We start from the raw sequence: 24,712 nt of genomic DNA on the forward strand, positions 1-24,712 counted from the left end.
CTCTAATTTCCCACTAATTTTTGCTCTAATGTGCCCTCTCTTTGGCTTTTAAGTTGACTTTGACTTTTAGCCACAGCTAATCCAGGCATGTGCTTAGCATGCTGTACTTGACTTGGCAATGGACTGTTACTTTTGCATTTCAATAACCCTCACAGTAAACAATAACATTTGGTCAGCTTTGCTAATTATATGCTCTATTGATCATATAACTTTGCAGAATCTGCTCCGAGACCCTCGTATCCCTTTGTTCCCTTTGTTTAAGTAATATTTTTCTTTTTTCTTTTTCTGCCATTTAATTTTTAATACTTCAGCATTTATGCAACAACCTGGTATGCTCTTTGTCTTCTGTGTTTAATGTTTTATAACTATTTTAAGTTATTTGAAATTTATTAGGTTGACATTGTTTCATTCACTTCATTAAACAAAGTGTAAAATATGGGGCAACATTTTATCCTAGCCAAGCAATAGAATCATCCTGTTTTAATTTAGAATTCTAGGGTCCTAAAATGGTCAAATTAGCTAAAATGTCAGAGAAATTCGCTTGCTTCAGAAAACACTTCCATTGAGCAAGCTGTAGCACTTAGTTCTGGCAAGTGTTCTGAACCGTTTTGGAGAAAATACCTTTTGCCTTAATGTATGTGGGGATAGATATAAAAAACACAGCAGGATTCTTTAGTATGGATAGTGGATTCTGGATGGTAATCCACAGGGAACATTTCCAATCTGGTATCTAGAATGTTTTGCATTTCTTCTTTTAATTATTCACTTTTACAGAACTAGAGTTTTATAGCAAATGTCACCCTCCGTCAAAGAGAGATCATAATTGTGTTCAGTCCTCTTTCACCTCCATCAGCGCAGAAATATTCTTGTCTAACTACCTGTCAATAAGACATAAGACCAAATGTCTGCGGTACTCTGAGGCTTTTTAAAAAAAGTAAACCTTTTACATTAACAAAAGCATTCCTTTTGTTTTCACTTGTGTGCTGGATCTTTACTAGACAATTCAAATGAATCGAAAAGCTTAGAAACATCTTTCATTGTATATAGCTTCTGAATCGGGTGACCTAGAAAGGTTCTAGCTTCGTTGCATGTTTCAATTGAGTGAGCTGACTTTGTGTATGCTGATCCAGTATCACTACTGAGGAATACTGCTGTGGCTTTTAGATTATCTGCTGCAGTAAGCTTTCACAATTAAGAATCAGAAGGATGTCAACACATGTGCTTGTTCATGATTAAAGGCAAAGTCCAAAAAAGTGTGTTGTAAGGGAGTGGGATTGTGTATTCAACCAATATCATGTCATCAGAAAGCCTGATGATCTTTTCAGGATTTGCATGTAAGGAGTGGTTGATTAGATTAATTATCAAAATCCTTACAGCATCTCAAGATTTCTATGCCAGTGTAAGCTGTAACTGAGGAAGATCAATTCATTATTTTCTTTTCAATTTGTTTAATGTTTTTTTCAGATAATCTAAAAGATTGAAGCATATAGGTTATTTGTCAGCTATTGAAATTTGTTCTTTTTATAGGAGTGCCCTTTAATTTAAAAACAAACCAAGTAAGATGCGTAGTGATCGCAAGTATGTGGCATAGGTAAAACTGTGCACTAATGGATCTTATAAAAATCTATGTCTAGTATATGAGAATGAAGACCAGTTGTTGTGGAATCCTGATTTTCTGCCTGAGAATAAAGTGGTGGAATTTCTTTGTGATGCTAGTAAGCGTACGGGTGAGGAGAAGGGATTGGATGCAATACCAGAAGGCTCGCATATAAAAGACAATGAACAGGTTGGTTGTGTATGTTGAATTGTAAAATTGATTTTTATATATTAAACAAGACTAGTTTACAGTTAAAGTTGGAATTATGTAAAGTAATGAAGGTCTCAAATTTTCCAGTATCCCTTTTATTCCAGTTCAAGTAACTAGGAAGGTCAATACGTTTGGTAGGAACTGTAAAAAGATTAAGAAGTCAATTCATTCACCTTTGTTTAACATTATTGCAAAAGGAGTAATTATTCAAAATGTAGTGAAAATGCCTTTTACTTATTATATTGCTCCTTGCTGAGGCATTCTTTCTATTAGAAAATATTGCAACTAAATTCAATTCACTAAAGTTTGAAACAGCTCATTCAGATAAGTCAATTACAGTTTAAGATTTCTAGGTGAGCAACAGCAATCCTCTTTGAAGCTTATGCTTCCACATTAGGCAGTCTCTGAAAATAAATATTTTGAATGTCTCCCATACATCTGTAGTAGCAGTTGTATGGTCAAAAATCTAGAACTATATTGTGTTCCTCTTGTATCATTTTCTGGCCTGTAGGCTAATTACTATCACTTCAAATTAAGACCTTTTATTATGGCCCTTGCAGGAATTAAATTCCAGTCTATAAACATGGCAATCAACCTGTATAAAGCATAATCCATATGGGTTTCATTGCCCTACTTTGCCAAGCTACAAACAATTATTCCTCCTAGCAAGCCATTTATCATGGTAAGACCCATAAGACATTGGAGCAGAATTATGCCATTTGGCCAATCATCTGCTCTGTTATTCCATCCTGGCTGATTTATTGTCCCTTTCAACCCCATTCTGTCACCTATTCCCCATTAACATTTGACGCCCTTACTAATCAAGAACCTATCAACCTGTTTTAAATATACCCAGTGACTTGGCCTCCACAGCTGTCTGTGGCAATGAATTGCACAGATTCACCACCCTCTGGCTAAAGAGCCATCAAACACTGTTCATAACTTAACCCTTTTCCCAGAATCACTCTGGTGAACATCCTCTGAACCCTTTTCAATGCCAGCACATCTTTTCTTAGATAAGAGATCCAAAACTGCTCAGAATACTCCAAATATGGTCTAACCAATTTCTTAAAAAGTATCAGCATTACATCCTTGCTTTTATACTGTTATCTTGAAATGAATGCTAACATTGCATTTGCCTTCTTTACTGCCAACTGGTATTGCAAGATAACCTTCAGGGAATCCTGCACAAGGACACCCAAGTCCCTTTGCAACTCTTGATTGCTGAATTTTCTCCCCATTCAGAAAATACTCTATGCCTTTATTCCTCCTACCAAAGTGCATGACCATACACTTCGCAACACTATATTCCATCTGCTACTTTGCCCATTCTCCTAATCTGTCTTAAGTCCTTCTGCAAATTCCCTGCTTCCTCAACACCACTTGCCCCTACACCTGTCTTCATACAGTCTGCAAACTTGGCCACAAAGCCATCATATCATGTGAAAAAAAGATGGTCCCAACACCAAGCCCTGCAGAACACCACCAGTCACCGGCAGCCAACCAGAAAAGGCACCATTTGTTCCCATTCTTTACTTCTTGCCAGTCAGCCACTCTTCTACCCACACCAGTATCTTCCCGGTAATACCATGGGCTTTAGCCTTGTTTAGCACCTTGTCAGAAGCTTTCTGAAAATCCAAGTAAACAAAATCCACTGATTCTCCTTTGTCTATCCTATCCTGCCTGTTATTCCATCAAAGAATTCCAACAGATTTGACAGGCAAGATACCCCGTTAACGAAACCATGCTGACTTTGTCCTATTTTATCATGTGCCTACAATTATCCTTGCACCTCATCCTTAATATTGGACTCCATCATCTTCTCAACCACTGAAGTCAGACGAACTGGTCTATAATTTCCTGTATTTTGCCTACTTCCCTTCTTAAAGAGTGGAATGACATTTGTAATTTTCCAGTCCTCTGGATCCATTCCAGAATTTAGTGATTCTCGAAAGATCACTACTAATGCCTCCAGAATCTCTTCAGCTACCTTTTTCAAAAGCCTGGCATGCAGTCCATCTACCTTCAGAACTTTGAGCTTCCCATGCACCTTCTTAGAAACAGCAAGTAAACTCACTTCTTTCCCCGATACTCAACATTCTGCTGCTGATGTCTTTCACAGTGAAGACTGACACAAAGTATTTACTAAATTCATCCACCATCTCTTTATCTTCCGTTACTACCTCTCTTAACAGCATGCTCCAGTAGTCAATTATCCACTCTTACCTCATTTTATTTTACTCTTAATGTATCTGAAAAACTTTTGGTATCTTTTATATTATTGGCTAGCTTACCTTCATATTTCATCTTTTCTCTCTGTATGCTTTTTTAAAAGTTGTATTCTGTTGGATTTTAAAAACTTTCCAATCATCAAACCTCCTACTAATTTTTGCCATATTATGTGCCCACTCTTTTGCTTTTCTGCTGTTTTGGACTTCCCTTGCCTCTTTAATTCCCTTTACTCCACTGTAATAATGATGCATCTGACTTTAGCTTCTCCCTCTCAAACTGCAGGGTGAATTCTATTATATTATGGTCGTTGGCTCCTAAGGGTTCCATTACCTTAACTTCCCTAATCAAATCTAGTTCATTACATAACACCAAATCCAGAATTGCCTTTTTCTACAGGGTTTAACCACAAGCTACTCTAAAATGCCATCTCATAGGCATTTTACAAATGCTCCATGGCTATCGTAATATTGCCCTTATATGTCCTTTCTATCTCGTAGTTTGTACCCCACATCCTGACTACTGTTCAGAAGCCTGTTTATAACTCCTGTTGGGTTGATAAAGGATCTAGTGCTTTATTGGCTTATATGACGCATAAACTCTTCACAAGCTTCCAGCCTAGGCATCAGCCCTGATGAAGATGCCGGAGTTTGTCATCAAAACGTCAATTAAAATCGAACCTATACCTGGCTGGAAGCCTGAGTAGAGCTTATGCATCTCAACAGGGTCTTCTTACCCTTGCAGTTTCTTAATTCCACCCACATGGATTATACAGCTTCTGATCCTATGTCACTTCTTTCTAAGGATTTGATTTCATTTTTTTTTTTACCAACAGAGCCACCCCCTTTGCCACCCTGCCTGTACTTTAGATACTGTGTGTATCCTTGGATGTTAAGCTCCCATCTATGATCTTCATTTAACCATGACTCAGTGATACCCACAATGTCATACCTGCCAATCTCTAATAGCGCTACAAGATCATTTACCTTATTCTGTATACTGCACGCATTCAAATATAGCACCTTCAGTCCTGTATTCATAACCCTTTTGGATTTTGTCCCCATGTTACACTTTAACTCATCACACTGATGCAATATTTCCCATTCATCTGCCTGTCCTTCCTCACAGTCTCACTACACATTGCATTGACTTGTATACCAACTGCCCCATCCTTAGCCCTATCACTCTGGTTCCCATCCCACTGCCAAATTAGTTTAAACCCTCCCAACAGCTGTAGCAGATCTGCAGTAAAGTTCAGGTGTATCCCAACTTTTTTGTACTGGTCATGTTATCCCCAGAAGAGATCCCAATGATCCAGAAATCTGAAACCCTGCCCCCTGAGCCAATTACTCAGCCACACATTCATCTGCCTAGTCATCCGACTCTTACCCTCACTGCTGCACGGCATAGGTAGTAATCCAGATATTACTTCCTTTGAGTACTTGCTTGTCAGCTCTCTACTTAACACTATATTCTCTCTTCAGGGCCTCATCCCTCTTTTTACCATGTATGGTATTGGTAGCAATATGTACCACGACTTCCAGCTGTTCACCCTCCTTCTTTAGAATGCTGTGGACCCAATTCGAGACATCCCTGGCAGCTGAGAGGCATACCATCAGGGTGTCTCTTTCACATCCACAGGTTCTCCTTTAACTATGTAATCTATCACTACTGCACTCCTCTTCTTCTCCTGTCCCGTCTGAGCCAGGGGCTAGAGTGAGTGTCAGCAAGCTGGTCACTGCAGTTTTCCCCTGGCAGGTCGTTACCACATTTCACACCCCCCACCCAGTATCCAAAGTGGTATAGTTATTATTGAAGGGAACAGCCATGGGGACTCTGCACTGGCTGCCTATTCCCTTTCCCTCTCCTGGCAGTCAGTCACTCACCCACCCACCCCTACCCCATCGCATTCTGCATCTTGGGGGTGACTCTCTCTCTGTAGCTCCTATCTGTCACCTCATTTTCCCCATATAAGCCGAAGGTCATCAGGCTGCAGCTATTGTTCCTTAACATGGTCTCGGGAACTGCAGCTCGATGCACCTCATACAGATGTAGTGCATGTAGATCAGGTCAAATAAATGCTGAGCAAATCACATCATAATTAGGTGAATGTTTGAGACAACCAATATTGTGCACACATTTATACTGAAGGAGTACGCATACAGCCTGTGAACCTGTTCTCTTCTGACATTTAGTGAAATTATGGCAGATCCATGACCAAACCCAATAAACCTGCTTTCCCTTCTTCATACTTCTGGTTAATTAAAATATATTACTCAAATGTAAAGTCAATAATTGATCAAGCAGTGATTGCTAAACATAGAGGGGTGTTCCAAACCTCAGCTATCTCTTATACATGGAAATGTTTCCTAGATTCTGAAAGGTGTTTTTCTTATCTTTAGTTTTCTACTCAGCATTTGTATCACATTAAAGTTTATTAGCTTTATTGTAATTTTTCTGTAACAATTTGATACTTTATTATAAATTAAACTCAGAACACAAATAGTAACACAATAATATGGCAATATTTTATAATTAATTTGTTAGAAATAACTGTGTGTAATTACCTATAATAGTAAATAATAACTATAGATTGTCACTTTTAAAATCATTTATGTGCATCAAATTCTGAACACCAAACATAGATTTAGATGAAAAACTTACATCTGGTTACTGATTTGGAAAAGTGAATTTGTGATTTGTGAATTCTATTTGTCTTAGGCATTGTATGAATTGGTTAAGTGCAACTTTGATACAGATGAGGCACTGCGAAGATTGAGATTTAATGTGAAAGCAGCCAGAGGTAAGAACATTTTAATTTTCCATTATATAGTGTTTCTTTAGCAACTGGCAGCATGACCATATAGCATGATGATAATACCATTTCAGCTTGGGTATGAAATCATGGACTTTGACTAAAACTTGCTAATGACTGCTACTGATCCATATGGTAAGAAAGGACATGCAATACCTGGACTCGTCAGTGTTGATCTAATGGGCATAGTTGTCCCAGTTCAATATAACATGACAACAGCACTTGACAAGTTTTTATATTTTCAGGTTTGCAGACTATAACACCCACCTTTGGTATTACAGTCAGAGAAAAATATTGCTTGATCAGCCAAGCCACAGCAGTACAGCCAAATATGAAACAAACATTAGGAAACATTCAGAGGCTAAAAAATTATTAAAAGCATGAGTATTAAAAAAAGTTGAAGAAAGGAAATGAAAACACTTTCAAAGAGAACGAAAGGCATAGACAGTCATTAATGCAACACGCACAACACACTGGAGGAACTCAGCAGGTCGGGCAGCATCTGTGGAAACGAACAGTCAACATTTTGGGCCAAGGTACAACATGGTAACAGGTTCTTAGGCATACTGAGTCCATGCTGACAACCAACTACCTGCTTAGGTTAAATATGTTTTATTTCCTCCACATTCTCATCAACTCACCTCAGACTCTACCACTGATTGCAGACCAAGTCAATTTGCAGTGGTTAGCAAATTGTATCAATCCACGTCTCAAGATGTGGGAGGTAATCAGAGCATCCGGAGGAAATACACACAGACAGCGTCCAGGATCAGGAGGTTAAGCAGATTTATTTTTACTTAAAAAATGTATATTACCTTATGCTTTTCTAGGTCCCTCAACCCTTGCTCTTCATTCAAAGATTGAACTGCATTCCTCCTTCAGGCTTAGCTTGGCAAAAGTTCACATCTCAGATTCTCCCAGTTTGTGTTACAGATTATTTGGTAATAAAACTTCCTGTTGGTTTAACAGACACTTCAGTCAGACATTCAAAGTTTTAATGCTTTTTAGAGCACCCAGAATTGTTTTCTCACCTGCTTCAGAGGACTGTATTCGATGTTTAATTTTTCAGCTTTTTTGTCCTAGAGGCTTCTGTCAACATTGCTTTGAGATGCTCTGGATACATTTTGTCAGGAAAGATTACAAGAAGTCTTGAACATTTTTCCTGTTGTTTCTAATATTTCTAAAGTTTAATCTGAAAAAAGTTTTTTTTCTGAAAACACATGTCTATTTTCAAGCTAAATTCATACCTTGCTGTTAGTAAGATGTATATTTCTCAAGAGCTAAATTCAGGAGAGTTTATTCACTTCCTATTTTTTTGGCAACTTCTAGCTGACATTTAATTTTGATTGCTGTTTTGCATCCTTATGATTGGCTTTTTGTTAAAAGTTTTGTGAATTATGTGTTTTGGAACTGACCATGGATTACATTTAAAAGATAAAAGGAGAGGTAGGAGTGGGAGTCTCATCAATATGTCAGAGTACCAGTAACGTGAAATCTCATTATCCCAAACATGGCAATGAAAAACAAAATAAAGCTTTTCTTGGGATAATTAACAAAGCATAGAATATTTTTTAATTAAAACTTCCATGAGAGATGAATCATTGGAACACCGAAGTTTACTATCACAATATCAAAATAAAGCTTTTATTTCCTCTCCACTTCCCTCATCCAAAATGTTCGGCAATACAAACTTCCCAGTGTTGAGTGCTATTATTTAGTACCAATAAATTTGCACTATAAAAGCGGCAAGAGAGAAAAATATCAAAAGGGAAAACTGAATGCTTGTCACTGAAAGTTACAATGGTTAGATATGGTTAGAATCTAATTCAGATGCCGTGACGTAAGGACGTGTTCCCATATGCTAAAACTTTAAAAACAAAATTGAATGGAATGACTTTGATTAAAAATTAGGCCTTTGGCTGTGATCTTTGTTTACTTATAGTCATCCAAGTGGTACACTGAGCACATAATACGTAATGCAATTGGATATAGAAGAAATGTGTAAATACTTGTGAATTCTGTTGTAATTGGCACTTTTAAGTTAATGAGATTTTCATTCGTTGTAGAAGAACTCTCTATTTGGAGTGAAGAAGAGTGTAGGAATTTTGAACAGGGTCTCAAGGCATATGGGAAAGATTTCCATTTGATCCAGGCCAACAAGGTAAAATCTTGTGGATCTAAGCTTGCAATCTTGACCTTTTGATATAAATGTTGCTAATTGAACAATACCAATAATTCTAAATATGAAACTAAAGTTTGGAATGCCAATCAGCAAAAACACACACATTTTCTTGCCTCATCTACAACTCATGGTATAGGCAGACCTATATGTACAGTTGATTTTTAATTGCTTACCCTGTGTTCAGGGAGAATAAATACTGACTGACTGATGCATATGCATCCTGTAAATGGATAAATTTTGAAAAATTATCATGCGGTTATCATAAATTTTCTAGTATTGCCAACAAAATTAGATATTTTTTGTGGGTGTTTTATTAGAACTGCCTTTAAAGGTTCAATTTCAAATTTGAAAACCTCTTCTGTAATATTGAACCAGATTGTGCTGGAGTTGGTCAACTTAGTATGCTCATTCTCTACATTCATTATGCACTTTGCTCAGAGGCTGAGTGCAAATTAAGTTGGCCCTTTATACCAGGGAGACTCGTGAAAGTTCGTGCAGCTCCCCACATAGAACATTCCTTTAGCAAGTGCTGCTGATACCCTGTACACACAATCTTAGCATGTGTCAAAAGACTTCTGGACAATTTTCAATTAGTAGTCAGATAATCGCTTTGCAATTGGAAAATGCCAATGGTTTAGCACTTGGCTAGATAGCCCGGCTTGAAGTGACTGTGGCTCCGTTTCTTGTGGTCCATTCATAGTGACTGCAACCTTCTCCGGCTTGTCAATGCTCTTCTGGGCTCAATGATGAATCCATTGGCTCAGCCACAAGATCTGCTAGAGGTCGGACAGTGTGTAAGAGGCAATTCTCTTTAAAAACACTAGGTAGACAAGTACAATATTGGCCCCATTTGTTACAGAAAATAAGTGTTTTTGCAGTATAATAAAGCTGTGTTCTTGCCTTTCAATTTCACATATCCATCAAAAGTTTACTATGTGTAATGTCTTATTTGTAATAACAATAAATGATCTTTTTCATAACAAATTAGTATTTTAATAAGCATATTTTTTATTACCTGCTAATATTATAATGCACACTCAACATCCAGCATTACCATTCTTGAATATTCCCAGACATCAGGCCAGAGGTTAGCACCACTAGGATGTAGTCTTAGGACCAGGCAGTATTTTGAAGAAATTTCACTACTTAGAGGGAGAAAGGTAGTTCGAGCTTCCAGGATTTCAAAAGATTTGAAATCCACCAAGTTTTGTGTTTGTAGCATTGTGAAGAATAACTTTAATATTTCTGACGTTAAAAACTCAGCATGTGAAATGGCTGATACTATCAAGAGGCTTTGTCTGGGCTTATTATAATGAAAATATTTTTTAAACAACATTCCTGAAATAATTTACTTCCAGTATTGGTTTTGAAGTCATATTCTAGTGAACTCCAGAATGAAAGAATTTGATGGTGCTGCTTCAAATTAGAAGCTTAGTGTGTGTGGCCCTCCATTGGTTGAGGTTGACCAAGATTTTGCATCTTAGCTATGTGCGTCATTGGTGCAGCACCATCTGTGGCTGGTGAGACCACTGCAAGCATGGCAGTCTTGCAGAGATCACATCTATAGGTGGTCTGAGCTCTTTTGGAGATGTAATGTTCCTTTCTATGAGCCCATTTATCATCTGACACTTTTAGGAATTTTTCCTCACCTGACTTAAGGTGATGTTTCAGGTTGCTTCTCCTGGTGCAGTCCGCTACAAGTTCTTCCCAGGACTCAATGTTGATGTCCAGTGTCTTTATGTCCTGCTTGCAGACATCACTGTAGCACCGTTGTGGCAGCCAACGATTCTCTTGCCTGAAGCTTACCATAGATATCTCTTGGGATGCGACAGACGTGGCCCAGCCAGCGCAGCCAAGGCTGCCTGAGCAGGGTGTACATACTAGGGAGGCCGGCATGAGAGAACCTTAGTATTGGGTACTCTGTCTCGCCAGGAGATGCAGAAGATGGGACAAAGGCATCTTAAATGGAAGGTTTGAGCCTTCTCTCTTGCTTAGTGTAATTTGTCCAGGTCTCAGTACTGCACAGCAGTTTGCTGATGATAGAAGTATTGTACATTTGTTTTTGAGGTCTTCTTCACAAAGGTAGCTAAGGCTGTGCTGTAAGTGGTGTTCCGCAGAAGTTTGTGTGAAAAGCATGCTGCCGAGGAGGGAGTACCTGACATGATCAAGTCCAGCTAGTACTAGTGTCTGGAGTGAGAGTGTCTCCAGGAAGCCTTGTGTTGAAACTTAGTCTGGAAGTGAGTTGGTGATTCATAGATTATGATAGTTGCAGAATTCCAGCAATTGCTGTTCTCTCCGGTTCATCTTGCCTATAACAAAGTGATCTAAGCATAGACCAGAGGGCCATAAGTCATGATCTTCACCAGCTCTGGCATTGAAGTCACCCAGGAGAACAAGATATTTCTTGCTGGTGGCTGTAATGTTCTTATAAAACTCATCCTTTGTCTCGGATGTGGAGCACAGTATGGGAGCATACACACTGACAAGATTAACTGGACCTCCGCTGGTGTTGAGAAGTGTAAAAAGTCACTCAGATCCATCGTTGCCTGGTTCCACCCTCTTCAATCATGTGCTCCTCACTGCAAAGCCTGTTCCTTGCTCTCTGGGCTTGTCAGGGCCCTTCCTTTACTAGAAAAAGCTGTAGTCTTTTTTCCTTAGTGTGCCCGAGTCAGCTAAATGCATGGCTATGTCCATGTGAAGTCTTTTGAGTACTTCATTTATTACAACTGTCTTCCTGACATCACTGATGTCTTGGAAGTTATCAGGGAGGTTGTCTGAACATTCCAATATCCCAGTTTTAGAACTGGTCTTTTTCATTATACTGTTGCCTGGTACAGTGTTTTCAGTCTGCAGATTGGTTAACACCTACTCCCCATGCACCCATTGAGGAAAGTTAGACATTGGTGGGACAGCACCTTTTTGACTTGGGGCTGTCCAGCTTATGCTGGGTGGTAGCTGTCCAGTGAGATCCAAGAATCTCCTAGATGAGCTGCCACCCATGGCTGATAAGCCCCATCTGCCCAAAGCAACTTGTTTTAAGGTGCCATTAACCCATGTATGCCCCTTCTCTAAGTAGAAACAGTTCCCTGGGCTTAATAGCTAAGCCACATGTGAAGGCCAGGAGCTGGACTTGGTTGTCAGAGGCTATCTGAAACACACATGCCATTAGGAGCATTTAGTCTTAATTGTTAATCATTGGAATAGCCCAACAGCATATTATTTGGGATGAAACTTGATTGGCTGGGCAAGTTACAATTAACTTCTTTAAAATTGGGGTGATGTTTGTACTTAATTTTTTGCATTGTTTAAAGTGCTTTGTTACTAATCTGTTTCTATTAACATGCACAGGTGAGAACACGGTCAGTAGGGGATTGTGTAGCATTTTATTACATGTGGAAGAAGTCTGAGCGTTATGATTTTTTTGCACAACAGACTAGGTTTGGAAAAAAGAAATACAATCTTCATCCAGGAGTTACGTAAGTATTTTTGAAATATTGATTCCATGGTATACAAGTCCAGTTTATTTTCTAATATTGCATTAGAAAATGTTTTGGTTGTTTTTCACATCCCATTACTGTTCTGTTCCACAATATTAAAAGCCTTTAACTGTTTTTTGCATGTATACATTAAGGAACCCACTTGTAGCTAATTTAACCAAAGCGATGTTTTGTTCCCGATTTCCCTGTAAAATTGTCAACTTTTGCATCGCCATATCAAAGTGGAACCGTGACATTTTGAGTATATCTAGTTGCATGTATGAACACAATTAACTTCATCCAAAGATATGCTAATACTTTTTAAAATGGACCTAATCTTCTGAGAGAAGCCTCCCACATTATTATCTAACACATATTATTATCTTCCCCTCTGCCTCTGGGAGTTGGTTTATTTGGCTGAATTTCAGTGGCTGTATTTGAATTTGGATGCAGCTGTTTGTCTCTCTTATTTGGGTAATCTGCTAGTAAAGGAGTGATACTGAAACCAGACCCTTTCTAACAGTGACAATGGGTTAAGGAGTAGAAAAAACTTAATTTTATAGAAGAAAATAAAGGAGAATAAGCCTATTTATATCAGCAAGTGACCGGGAGCAGAAATTTTAATCTATCGCTGCTTTGGGGTGTATTTTTGATGTTTTTTTAGTATGATAGTTCCTCAATGTCTGCTTGTAGAATGTGTTCTGATTATATTAAACTACTGCTAGCAATTTAAGTGTAAGCACTTCTTTTAACTTTAAACTGAACATTTTTAAACACTGTCAAAAAATTGGTACTTTGAGTTTGATCATGTATTCACGGTAAGATATTCAAGAATATCAAAAATAATTGTGCTAAGTTCTCACGAGGAAATCTGCAGATGCTGGAAATTCAACACACACAAAATGCTACCTGGCCTGCTGCGTTCCACCAGCATTTTGTCTGTGGTAAGTTCTGTTCGGTAGAGGGGAAGAGAAACTAAATGTCTTTGTGTACTGAACCCAGTTTGCGGTTGAAATGAGTGGCCAGGCACTTGTGTAATAGCCTTCTGAAATTGGTTTTAGGGATTACATGGACCGACTCCTGGATGAAACTGAGAGTACAGCTTCCAGTTGTGCACCTTCCCCGCCTCCAACCACCTCAACCAGCAGCAGCAGCCAGACAGAAAGGGAAGATAATGCTACAATAGGAAGTAATACAAACGGTGAGATCTGTACATTTGATTTTCTGCTATTGTTAGGCATATTGCATCTGCAATATCCCTTGTGTGCATTCCCTGCACTATTAAATGTCTCGGCTTTTCAAAATAAATCAGTGTTTTGTTTGCCTTATTTTAGTTACCCATAATTCATATACAGTATATTTTCAGCAGGAATGCCATATAGAAGTGAATGCCTAATGTTTTTGATTGAACTTGCATCTTAATTTGGTTTAGTTTGTCTCAAGCTGCATTGATCACATCTGGCTTCCTTTTGTGTCTGTTTTCAAATGCAACATTTACAATTATCTTTGGAGTTATTGGCCTTAACTATTTAATTCGTAACTAATTCAGAACGGTTGCCAGCATTTTTTTTTGAGCCTGATGTTTTGTTTTAATCTGAAATTCCATTTACTAACTTGGTTCTAAACACAATCGCTACAAGATATAAAGATTTGACTGTACCAATACTTTCTACTACGACTTAAGAGTGGATATAGTTTCCACCTCTTAAAATTACAAGATTGGTTAAGGAGCAATATTGGTGTTATAACAAGTTACCAAAAGTCCGATGTTCATATGTGAAAAGTGAACAACATGATTATGTAGAACACTGCTTTTTTACTGGTTGCTATCATAATATGAAAATTCAGCTCACCAAGTTTGTTCTGATGTTTTTGTCTTTGAGCTCGATCGATCCCATTATCCTGCATGCTTTCCATAGCCTTTCAAGCAACTAGAATTATTATATAGTATGTAGTTTTACTTGTGCATATCTTTTTGATTTGTGGTCTCATGTTGTTATCTTGCCAATTGGTAATGAGCAATCATTATTATTGATCTGGCAAACATCAAATTGCTTAGTATCACTTCATACCTGTGGAATGGGGATGCTGAAGCTACTTTGATCATGTTTTGGCTCTCATGCAAAGTTTATTCTTTGTTTTGTTGACTTTTAGTTGTCGTCTTTACTAATTTGGACCAAGAGGCTTATCACTGTATCCCTGAAGTTTGTCAGCACAGGTGGGAAGTGCAAGGTTTAGGAGTGAGCACTGGGAGTGTGGTCCTGTGTTTGACAGCACATCTTGGGGGATTTAAACAAGTTGTAAATGTTGCTTTGTTTGATATTGACTGGATTTTTTTGATACTGTAACACATGCACCCACTTATATTCCCTTCCTGTTTCAAAAACTGTAAGATTATAGTCAACTAAATATTTCAAGCTGACTTGTATGTAGTAACATTCTTTGGTTCATGTTTGGCAAATTCAAATCAAGATTAGAGGCTTTCTCTGCTGAATAATTCCTATTAATTGGATACACATGACCTGTCAATAATGCCAAAACCACTGTTTAAATTTATTGGAGATGTACTTGAAGTTAGATCTATGGGAAAAAGACAGCAGAATGAGATTTGCTGGATTTTACTTGCACAGAGTTGGCAAGGACTCAATGGGCAAATGTTCTTGTTTTGTGCTGTGCTAGATATCATTCTGTTTTGCAACAAAGCATAGATGTAATTGTAAGGTAGTTAGAACTTGTTTGCCTTAATATCCAACATAATCTTGTAGGATTTTTTTTACTATTTCTTTGCTAGAATATCTTAATTCAATTGGAGAGTACTTCTAGGCCTTTTCAGCAAACTGACCCAGCCTCAAACTGCTTAAATATAGATTGTTATTCTGTATAATTGTACAAAAAAAGTAGGTGAAAAGATGGCTTGCTGAGTGAATGTGTTTGCCTAAAAGTATTGCTGCCTTCTATATCAAAAGTTCTTCTGGGTCTCTGAGTTAAGATTGCAGTTTATTTTGGATATAAATTCTGAGGCTTTGTTTTATCAGGAAAGTAATCTAAAACATTAAACCTCAGGACATGAAATTTGAACTTCAGGACATAATTTTGAATGGAAACACATGTTCTCAAACTAGGAAAATACTGATTTTATTTCCAAGCTTTAAGTCAGATGGGTAAGTGCAGAAATTAGAAGGCTAAATTGCATCTGTTTTGATACAGGGAGTCTTAACTAGTATGGTAGTTGAACTCAAAAGTTTTAATTAACTTGTAGTAATAATGCCATGGTTAAGTGGCAGACAGGACTAGTAACTCAGTATCCCTAGGTACATAATTTCAGGCAGTTGAGGAAGAGGAGGAGGCATTGCACCGTTAGTCAAAATATGGAACATTACAGACCCTTTAGCCCACCATGTGCTGACCTTTTAACCTTCTGTAAGATCATTCTAAGAGTCCCTTAAATGTCCCTAATGTCTTCCCCTGGCAACATGTTCTATGTACATACCACTCTTGTTTTTAACAAAAAAACAACTTTGACATCTCCCTTCTCCCTTTCCCCCCTCCCCCCACCACCACCGTACCTTCCTCCAGTCACTTTAAAATTATGCCACCTTGTGTTAGCTATTTCCACACTGGGAAAAAATCTCGGGCTCTCTCACTATCTTATCATGTACATCTCTATAAGTCACCTCTCATCCCCCTTGGCTCCAAAGAGACTAGCCCTAGCTTACCCAGCCTATCCTCATAAGACATGTTCTCTAATCCAGAAAGCATTTTAGTAAGTCTCCTCTACAACACACACAAAATGCCACCGAGTGCGTGTTTGTGGCCTTCTGCTGTAGCCATTGCCTTCCAGGTTCAGCGTGTTGTGCATTCAGAGATGCTCGTCTGCACATTGCTGTTGTATTTATTTATGTTATTCAGAGATACAGTGCGAAATAAGCCATTCCAGCCCTTCAACACATGCCACCCCGCAATGCACAATTTAACCCTAGCCTAATCACAGAGCAATTTACAATGACCAATTAACCTACTAACCAATACATCTTTGGACCGTGGAAGGAAACTGAAGCACCTAAAGAAAACCCTCATATTCCACAGGGAGGATGTACAAACTCCTTACAGAGAATGCCGGGATTGAACTCCAAACTCCAACACCTTGAGCTGTAATAGCATTGCGCTAACTGCTACACTAGCTTGCTGACCTTTAAGATTATTAACGCTGGCTATTTGAGTTACTTTTGACTTATTGTCAGCTTAAACCAGTCTGCCCATTCTCCTTTGATTTCTCTAATTGACAAGGCGTTTTCACCCACAGAGCTGCCGTGCACTGGACTTTTTTCTTTTGTTTTTTGCACCATTCTCTAAACACTAAAGCAGGAGTTCCCAACCCGGGGCCACAGACTCCTTGCTTAATGCTATTGGTCCCTGTTCTAAAGACTGTTCCTAGAGGCCCTAAGGTGTGAAAGTCCAAGGAGATGAGCAGATTCTAAGATACTCAAACTACCACGTCTGGCACCAACAATCATTCCATAGTTAAAGTCACTGAGATCATCTATCTTCCCCATACTGATGTTTGGTTTGATCAACAACTGAACCCCTTGACCATGTTTGCATGCTTTTATGCATTGAGTTGCTGCCCTGTGATTGGCTATTCAGATATTTGCATAAATGAGCAGGTGTATTAATAAAGTGGCCATTGAATATATGATAGCATTCACATGTCTACCTATTGTAAGTGTGTTACCTTCACAACATAAATATAATTGTGGATTGTTGCCATGTACTTGCGAGTATAAAACTGATTATGTGACCAATAATTGCCTGTTTAATTATAAATTGCAATTAGTGCAAAAAAAAAGATTTTTGTACATTTCTTTTTCCATAAAGTTAAATAAATAAAATCTTGTTAACTTATGATTTAGGGAAAACAGAGAAGAAGGGGCAAAGCAACACTATCAGTTTAAAGTACACTTTTACCTATTAAGTACTGTATTTGTAATGAAGCTGATAATTATACATAGCAACACACAAACTGCTGGAGGAACTCAGGAGGCCAGGTGGCATCTATGGAAATGAATAAGCATTCGAAATTTCAAACTGAAACCAAAATTATACGTTTGGTGGTAGGATCCCATTGAAGATGGCGGAGGTTCCGGAGAATGATGTGTTGGAGCAATCTTTACCTCATCCCTCCCCACCTATCTCCCTCCTGGCACATATTCCCGCAAACAACAGAAATGCTACACTTGCCCATTCACCTCTTCCTTCCATTCAGAGCCTCATGTAACACTTCACCTATGAATCTGTTGGGGTTATCTCTTGTTTCCTGTGCTCCTGATTCAGCTTCCTCTGTATTGGTGGGACCTGACGTAAATTGAGGTACTGCTTTGTCAAGCACCGCTACTTCGTCTGCCAAAAGTGGAATTTCCCAGTGACCAACCATCTTAATTCCTATTGCCATTCCCATTCCGACATGTTGGTTCACAGCCTCCTTTTGCCACGATGAGGCTACTCTCAAGGTGGAGGAGCAACACCTCATATTCCATCTAAGTAGCTTCCAACATAATGTCATGAACATTGATTTCTCCTGGTAATTTTTTCCTCCCCCTTTCCTATTCCCACTCTGTCCTCTTACCTCTTCCCACCTGTCTATCACCTCCCTCTGGTGCCCCTCGTTCTTACATGGTCCACTCTCTATCAGATTTCTTCTTCTCCAGTCCTTTACCTTTCCCACCCTCCTGACTTTACTTATCACCTTCTAGTTAATCCTCCTTCCCCTCCACCCACCTTTTTATTCTGGCATCTTCCCTCTTCCTTTTCAGTCCTGAAGAAGGGTCTTGGCCCAAACCGTCAACTTTTTATTCATTTCCATAGATGTTGCCTGACCTCCTGAGTTCTTCCAGCATTTTGTATGTGTTGTTCTGGATTTTCAGCATCTGCAGAACCTTGTGTTTATGACTCACTTCCTGCAGTCAAACTTCAAGGTTCAAAAGTTCAAATAAAAGTTATTATCAGAGTGCATACATGTCACCACATAAAACCCTGAGAATCTTTTTCTGTGGGTATACTTGGAACAATAACTGTAAATATCAGGAACTATAAACAAACTGCAAGTGCAGTTATAAATAGCAATAAATAATGAGCATGGAATAATAATATAACAGAGTACTTAAATGAGTGTAGCTATCCCCTTTTGTTCAAATACCTGTGGGTGGAGGGGGAATAACTGTTCTTGAACCTGGTGGTGTGAGTCCTGTGGCACCTGTACCTTCTACTTGATAGCAGCAGTGAGAAAAGAGCCTGGCCTGGGTGGTGAAGATTTTTGATGATGGATGCTGCTTGAAGAACTTTGATGAAATCTCTTCATTTATCTAAACTTTAAAAATCCACTCGTGTCTACATAGTCTCTCCTCAAATAGCAGAAATATGGTATTTCCTCCCATGAGCTAAATCATTGGCATTTTAGTGTAATACTTAATCCGTGACTCTGGTAATATATCAACAAATTTTGTGTGTCTTCTTCCCTGAAGCTAGACTCAAAGTAACAGTTCAAATCCTATTATTTCCTCTTGAAAATTCTGCTGTCTCTGTAAGGTCTTATAATTGCCCTCAAAAGACTTTCACTTTTTATGTTTCTGCAAAAAGGGCTTGTGTGTTTCTCACACTTCTTGTGTTTCTCCCCAGACTAACTCATATTCTATCTTGCCTTTCTTTTCAGTTTGTTGGTGGTTCCCTGCTGACTTCTAAAACACACCCAATTTTCCTGTTATTCCTACCAGTTTTATAATCCCTTTGGATTTAATATTACCTTTGATTTTGTTGGTCATCTGTTTTTGAATCACTTTTCCTTTTGAGTTCTTGTGTCTTAAAATCTCTTTTTGCAACTTGTACATTCTTAATTTAAATGTTAACTATTGCTTATACACCATTGTGCCTTTCAACAATTTCATTTCTTGATAGAGTCCTTTGAATAGATTCTTTTCAAACTCAGTATAAAATTCTAACATGTATGCTCCTCTAAGAATGCTTGACAATGAAGTTATTGATTATTAATGTTCCCAATGCAGTAAATGAGATTTGTGACAGTCTTCTGGATTCTTCAATATTTTAATCAAGCTGAACATCTTGAATTCATTCCAGGCATTTATCCTCCACCTTATTACAGCAAATCTGATTTTCCAATTTATATATAGGTTAAGTTTCCTATGATTACTGTATTACCCTTGCAGTTTAATTTCCTGATTTATGACATGCAAACTATACAACACTTTAGTCACCCATGAATAATACCTACTAATGTTAGTGCCCTTTGCTAGTTCTTCATTTGACACAAATTGATTGTAATTGGACATCTCTGTTCTTTGCCTCTCTTTCCTAAATGTTATCTACCCCTGGAATGTTTGGTTTCCAAGTTGTTCATCCTACAGCCAGGCATTATTTCTGTAATGCCATGAGATCGCTGTAGTTTATTTCTGTTTGTGCCATTACTTATTGAGAATGCTGTACGCATTCTAATACAGAGGTTTTACTTTTTTAAAATCATTTTCAATGTTATTTTGTATTTGAATCCTCTTAGCCTTTATTTCGCTTTCTGCATTTTCAACTTACCATTAGTTATGCCTTTAGTTAAGACCCTCTCAAATAATATTAACCTTTACTCAATTCCATCCTCTTCTCTTCCCCCCCCCCCCATCAATCCCCTGCAAAGATATTGATCCCAGCTTTGCTGAGGTGCAATCTGACAGATTTGTATAGATCCAACCTGCACCAGGAACTATTCCAATTCTCAAGAAATCTAAAGAACTCCTTTTAGCACCATCTCTCCAGCCACACATTCATTTCCTTTACCTTCCTATTTCTGTACTTATTGACGTGTTGCATAGCGAAAAATTTTAAGATCACTACCTTTTTGGGGTCCTGTTTGTTAACTTTCCTAGTTCTATAAACTCTACTTGCAGGACTTTATCTTTATTTCTGCCTTCAACTTTGGTACCAATATGGATCACAACCTTTGGCTTTTTGCTGTCCTGTTTCAGGATGCTCTGCAGCTGTTCAGTAACTCCCTTGACCCTTGTACCAGGGAAGCAAAAACCTGGCATTGAAAAAAAAATCGTGTTTCCCTTTTCCCTTCCCTACCCAACTGCTCCTCTTCTTTCTCTGACAGGTACCATTCTGCAGGCTTCTGCTGTGATTGATGTCGCTGTGCATTTTGAGGGGAATTCCTGGTCACAGTGTGCAGTATCATCAGTTGTAGTAGAAATATAACCAAGTAGAAACTGGGAACGGCAGTGATTTGGTCGAAATATGCTATGTTCATGTTAAAAGTGGACAGACGAGGAGGGGAAATGTGCCAGGTTGGATCTCCTCAGCATCTTCAACGTAGTAAGAAATCACAAGAGACTCTACAGGAACCTTATTAACCAAGACACTCATATTAAGGTAGGTTGTAAGGAGTGTCTAAAGGATTGAGAGAGGGGCTTAGGAGTGATTTTGCATAACCTAGGGCAACACTACCAATAATGGAGAAATTAAAATCAGACATAAACAAAAGCTCAGAATGGGGAGATTACAGAAATCACACTGTAGATTTTAGAGCTAATGGAGATTTCAGAGTTAGATGGTGAAGGTCACAGAAGGATTGAAGCATTGCTAGACAAGATTCAAGTTAGGGTTTGCAATGTAGTTGTCAATGAATTCAAGTTACAGATGGTGGATGATATCCGCCTGCCAAAAAGTTTGGAAGAATCAGGTGTAGAGATTTGGATGAGTGTTTCAGGAGCAGTTGTGATTGATTATTTACATCAGTATTGCATAGAACCCCCTTGATGTGAATGGTCCGGTTCAGCTTCATGCTCCTCATCACCTCCAGAACATCCAATCTTCAAGCTGGCTATGTACCACAATTTTGTCCTGTCTAATCTTGTTTTTTTCCTGTTTTTAAAAAATACACACGGTGATAATTTAAAGTAAGAACATTTGTTTTCTATCTGTAAAGTACCTGCAGATAATAGAATGAAAAAACAACTGAATCTTTATTTTGTCTATGATTCAGGAGTGAATGCTAATGGTTCAGCTGAGACGTCAGATCAGTGGCATGATTATGGTGAAGTCAAGGAACTAAACTACAATGGGCCTGTCAATAGTTCCACAATTTCAGGACCTGCAAAAATGAGCACAAATGGCTGTGAGAAAGATGATGGATTCTGTGATCTCAGTCTGGTAAATGCGCAGAATGAGAATGATGAGTTTGAATCAAATTGTGAAATCCCAGCCAAGAGTCTGAAAACAGAAGATGACACTGAAATTGAGAAGAACAATGCAGATATATCAGAAGCAAGCTTGCATGTGAAATCTGATGTTTCTGAGAATTTGATTCTGTCTGATTCCAGACATCAAATGCCTGTTGAATTGGATGCTCAACAAATCTAGAAAAAATGTATTTACCTGCTTTTTGTCATCTTGGGGAAGAAAAAACCTGGTTTAATAATTGGGTTGGTTTGTATAAATTCAGTCATTGACATCAGTGATGTCCTTTTTATATATATATATATCTATATATGTTAATATATATATATATGTAAAAATTCTTATTATGTGGGCTCAAAATACGCTCTGTATTTTTGCCATATTTCTACATAGAATTTGGAAGGATTTTTTGAATAAATACTTGTTCCTTGCATTCATTTGTGTAAAATTTGTACAGTTGCTAAGCTTTATCGTGGAAGGGGAAAAATAATAAATATACCAAGAGTCTAATTATGTTTGATTCATTCCATTTTGGTACAACTTTTTTAAATTATTAAAATGATGGAATGTTTAAAATATTTAAAAGGTAGTGGTTTTACACTGTCTGCAGTTGTTGTTGGGGTCATAGTTTTTACAAGTCAAATTCATTGAAGCTTTTTGTATGCTATTGTATTACTGCAGCAAAATTTTCAGCTTGAATATAAAATATTGTCCCTCAGTATTGCTGAGTCACAGTCCTGATTATATGCTGCATTTTATTGATATTTTTGATACGACAGCTACAACATGTTGAGATGCATGTTACAAAATAAAATTGTGCAAAAACCCAATTGTGATATTTTTCAATAAAAAAAATTAATCTCTAAGTTTCAGTTATCCTCTAAGACTCCTATTACTCACAAGGTTATTCTGTGCTAGTGTGTGTGTGTAATTAGGCGTGTCAAAGGTGAGGGGTGAATGCAAGAAGCTTCGAGGTAGAACCACAGCACTTTAGTCTCTTCTGAGGTATTCTGCAGGGTTGTTCCTGAAGAGCAACATTCCAAAGTGCATAATATAATTTTTAAATCTGCATTTGACAAGTTGAAGTGCAGGAACTAGGGATAGACTTCTGGAGTTTATGGTCTAGTGTTACAGGAGGAAATGTGACAGATGCACTTCCAACACAGGTAAATGTGTGTATGTTTTGATAGAACAGAGTATAAGTTATGATGTGCTCAAACTGAGGTTATTTGTATACAAATATTTGGAAAATGGCAAGATCAAGTCCACAACATTTTTATGGGGAAGAGTAAGCAGGAGGAGAGGTAGGCGATTCTGTGGATGCAAAAAGGAAATGGGTGGTAGTTTGCCTCTCAGGTGCCAAGGTCCGCAATGTCTGAACACGTCCACAATATCCTGAGAAGTGAGGGTGAGCAGCCGGATGTCATGGTCCAAATTGGTACCGACGACATAGGTAGAAAAGGGAAGGAAGTCTTGAAAAAAGAATACAAGGAATTAGGAATGAAGCTGAGAAGCAGGACCTCAAGCATATAGTAATCTTGGGATTGCTGCCTGTGCCATGTAACAGTGAGGATACGAATAGAATGAGGTGGCAGATAAATGTGTGGCTGAAGAATTGGACCAGAGGACGGGGATTCAGATTTCAGGATAATTGGGACCGACTTTGGGGTAGATGGGACCTGTACAAAAGGGAAGGTCTGTACTTGAATGCGAGGGGGACCAATATTCTTGCAGGTAGGTTTACTAGAGCTGTTGGGGGGTGGTTTAAAACAACATGGCAGGAAGATGGAATCAGTATGATAGAGCTGAGGATGAGCCAGAAGGTTTACCAGTAGATGATGGATGTAACATGAGTGTAAGGAAGGGCAAGCCAATGATTGGGTACAAATGCACACAGAGCAACGAGTTAAATTGTACCACACAGAGGCAAAATTCAAAAGGGTGAAGATTGCAGGAGTGAAGGTGATATATTTAAATGCAAGTAACATTTGGAATAAGGTGGATGAACTCGCAGTGCAACTACAGATTTGCTGATATGATGTTGAGGGTATCACTGAGTCGTGGCTGAAAGAAGGCCATAGTTGGGAGAATAATATCAAAGAAAACACTTTGTATTGAAAGGTCAGGCAGGAAGGCATAGGCAGCAGTGTGACTCTTGGTAAGAGATGGAATTACATATTTAGAAAGAGGTGGCATAGCATCAGAGAATGTTGAATCATTGTGGGTGTAGTTAAGAAACTGCAAGGGTGAAAGAAAACTATAGGAATTATATATAGGCCTCCAAATAGTAGCCAAGATGTGGGATTGAGATTGTAAAGGGAGCTGGAAAGGGCATGTAATAAGGGTAATGTTACAATTGTAATGGGGGACTTCAATATGCAAGGGGATTGGGAAAATCAGGTTGGTGTCGGATCGCAAGAGAGGGAATTTGTTAAGCACCTGCAAGATAGCTTATTTAGAACAGCTTGTGTTTGAGCCTACTCGGGGAAAGGCTATCTTAGATTGGGAGGTTATGCTGCAACTGTGCAGGGTGTTGGTGAGGCTGTACCTGGAGTACTGCATGCAGTTCTGGTCTCCTTACCTGTGGAATGATATACTGGCTTAAGAGGTGTTGCAGAGGAAGTTCACCACGTTGATTCCAGAGATGAGAGGTTAGACTATGAGGAGAGATTGGGTGCCTGGGACTGTATTTTCTGGAATTCAAAAGAATGAGAGGAGATCTTATAGAAACATAAAATTAGGAAAGGGATGGATAAGATAGCAGGAAAGTTGTTTCCACTGTTAGGTGAGACCTGAGCTAGAACTAGAACTCAATATTCAGGGGAGTAGATTTAGGATGAAGATGAGGAGAAACTGCTTTTCTCAGAGAGGAGTGGATTTGTGGAATTCTCTGCCCAATATAGCAGTGGAAGCTACCTCAGTAAATATATTTAAGATAAGGTTAGATAGATGTTTGCATAGTAGGGGAA

At 38.4% G+C, this 24,712-nt stretch overlaps 1 protein-coding gene across 5 annotated transcripts in view; it reads left to right on the plus strand.

Moving 5' to 3' along the window:
• Positions 1-22,574, plus strand: part of LOC134354828 (mesoderm induction early response protein 1-like) — a 50,633-nt gene extending 28,059 nt beyond the window's left edge. For 4 of the 5 annotated variants that reach the window (XM_063064177.1, XM_063064181.1, XM_063064178.1 and 1 more), the window contains exons 8-13: positions 1,635-1,786; positions 6,758-6,839; positions 8,918-9,012; positions 12,382-12,509; positions 13,571-13,710; positions 21,550-22,574. In XM_063064177.1, coding sequence (XP_062920247.1) covers positions 1,635-1,786; positions 6,758-6,839; positions 8,918-9,012; positions 12,382-12,509; positions 13,571-13,710; positions 21,550-21,926 — 974 coding nt within the window. In that variant the 3' untranslated portion in view covers positions 21,927-22,574. The remainder of the gene's footprint in view (positions 1-1,634; positions 1,787-6,757; positions 6,840-8,917; positions 9,013-12,381; positions 12,510-13,570; positions 13,711-21,549) is intronic. The other variant, XM_063064179.1, reaches the window with a different exon arrangement.
• The last annotated feature ends 2,138 nt before the right edge of the window (positions 22,575-24,712 follow it).

This window comes from Mobula hypostoma, chromosome 12 (assembly GCF_963921235.1).
Source record: "Mobula hypostoma chromosome 12, sMobHyp1.1, whole genome shotgun sequence".
Lineage (NCBI taxonomy): Eukaryota > Metazoa > Chordata > Chondrichthyes > Myliobatiformes > Myliobatidae > Mobula > Mobula hypostoma.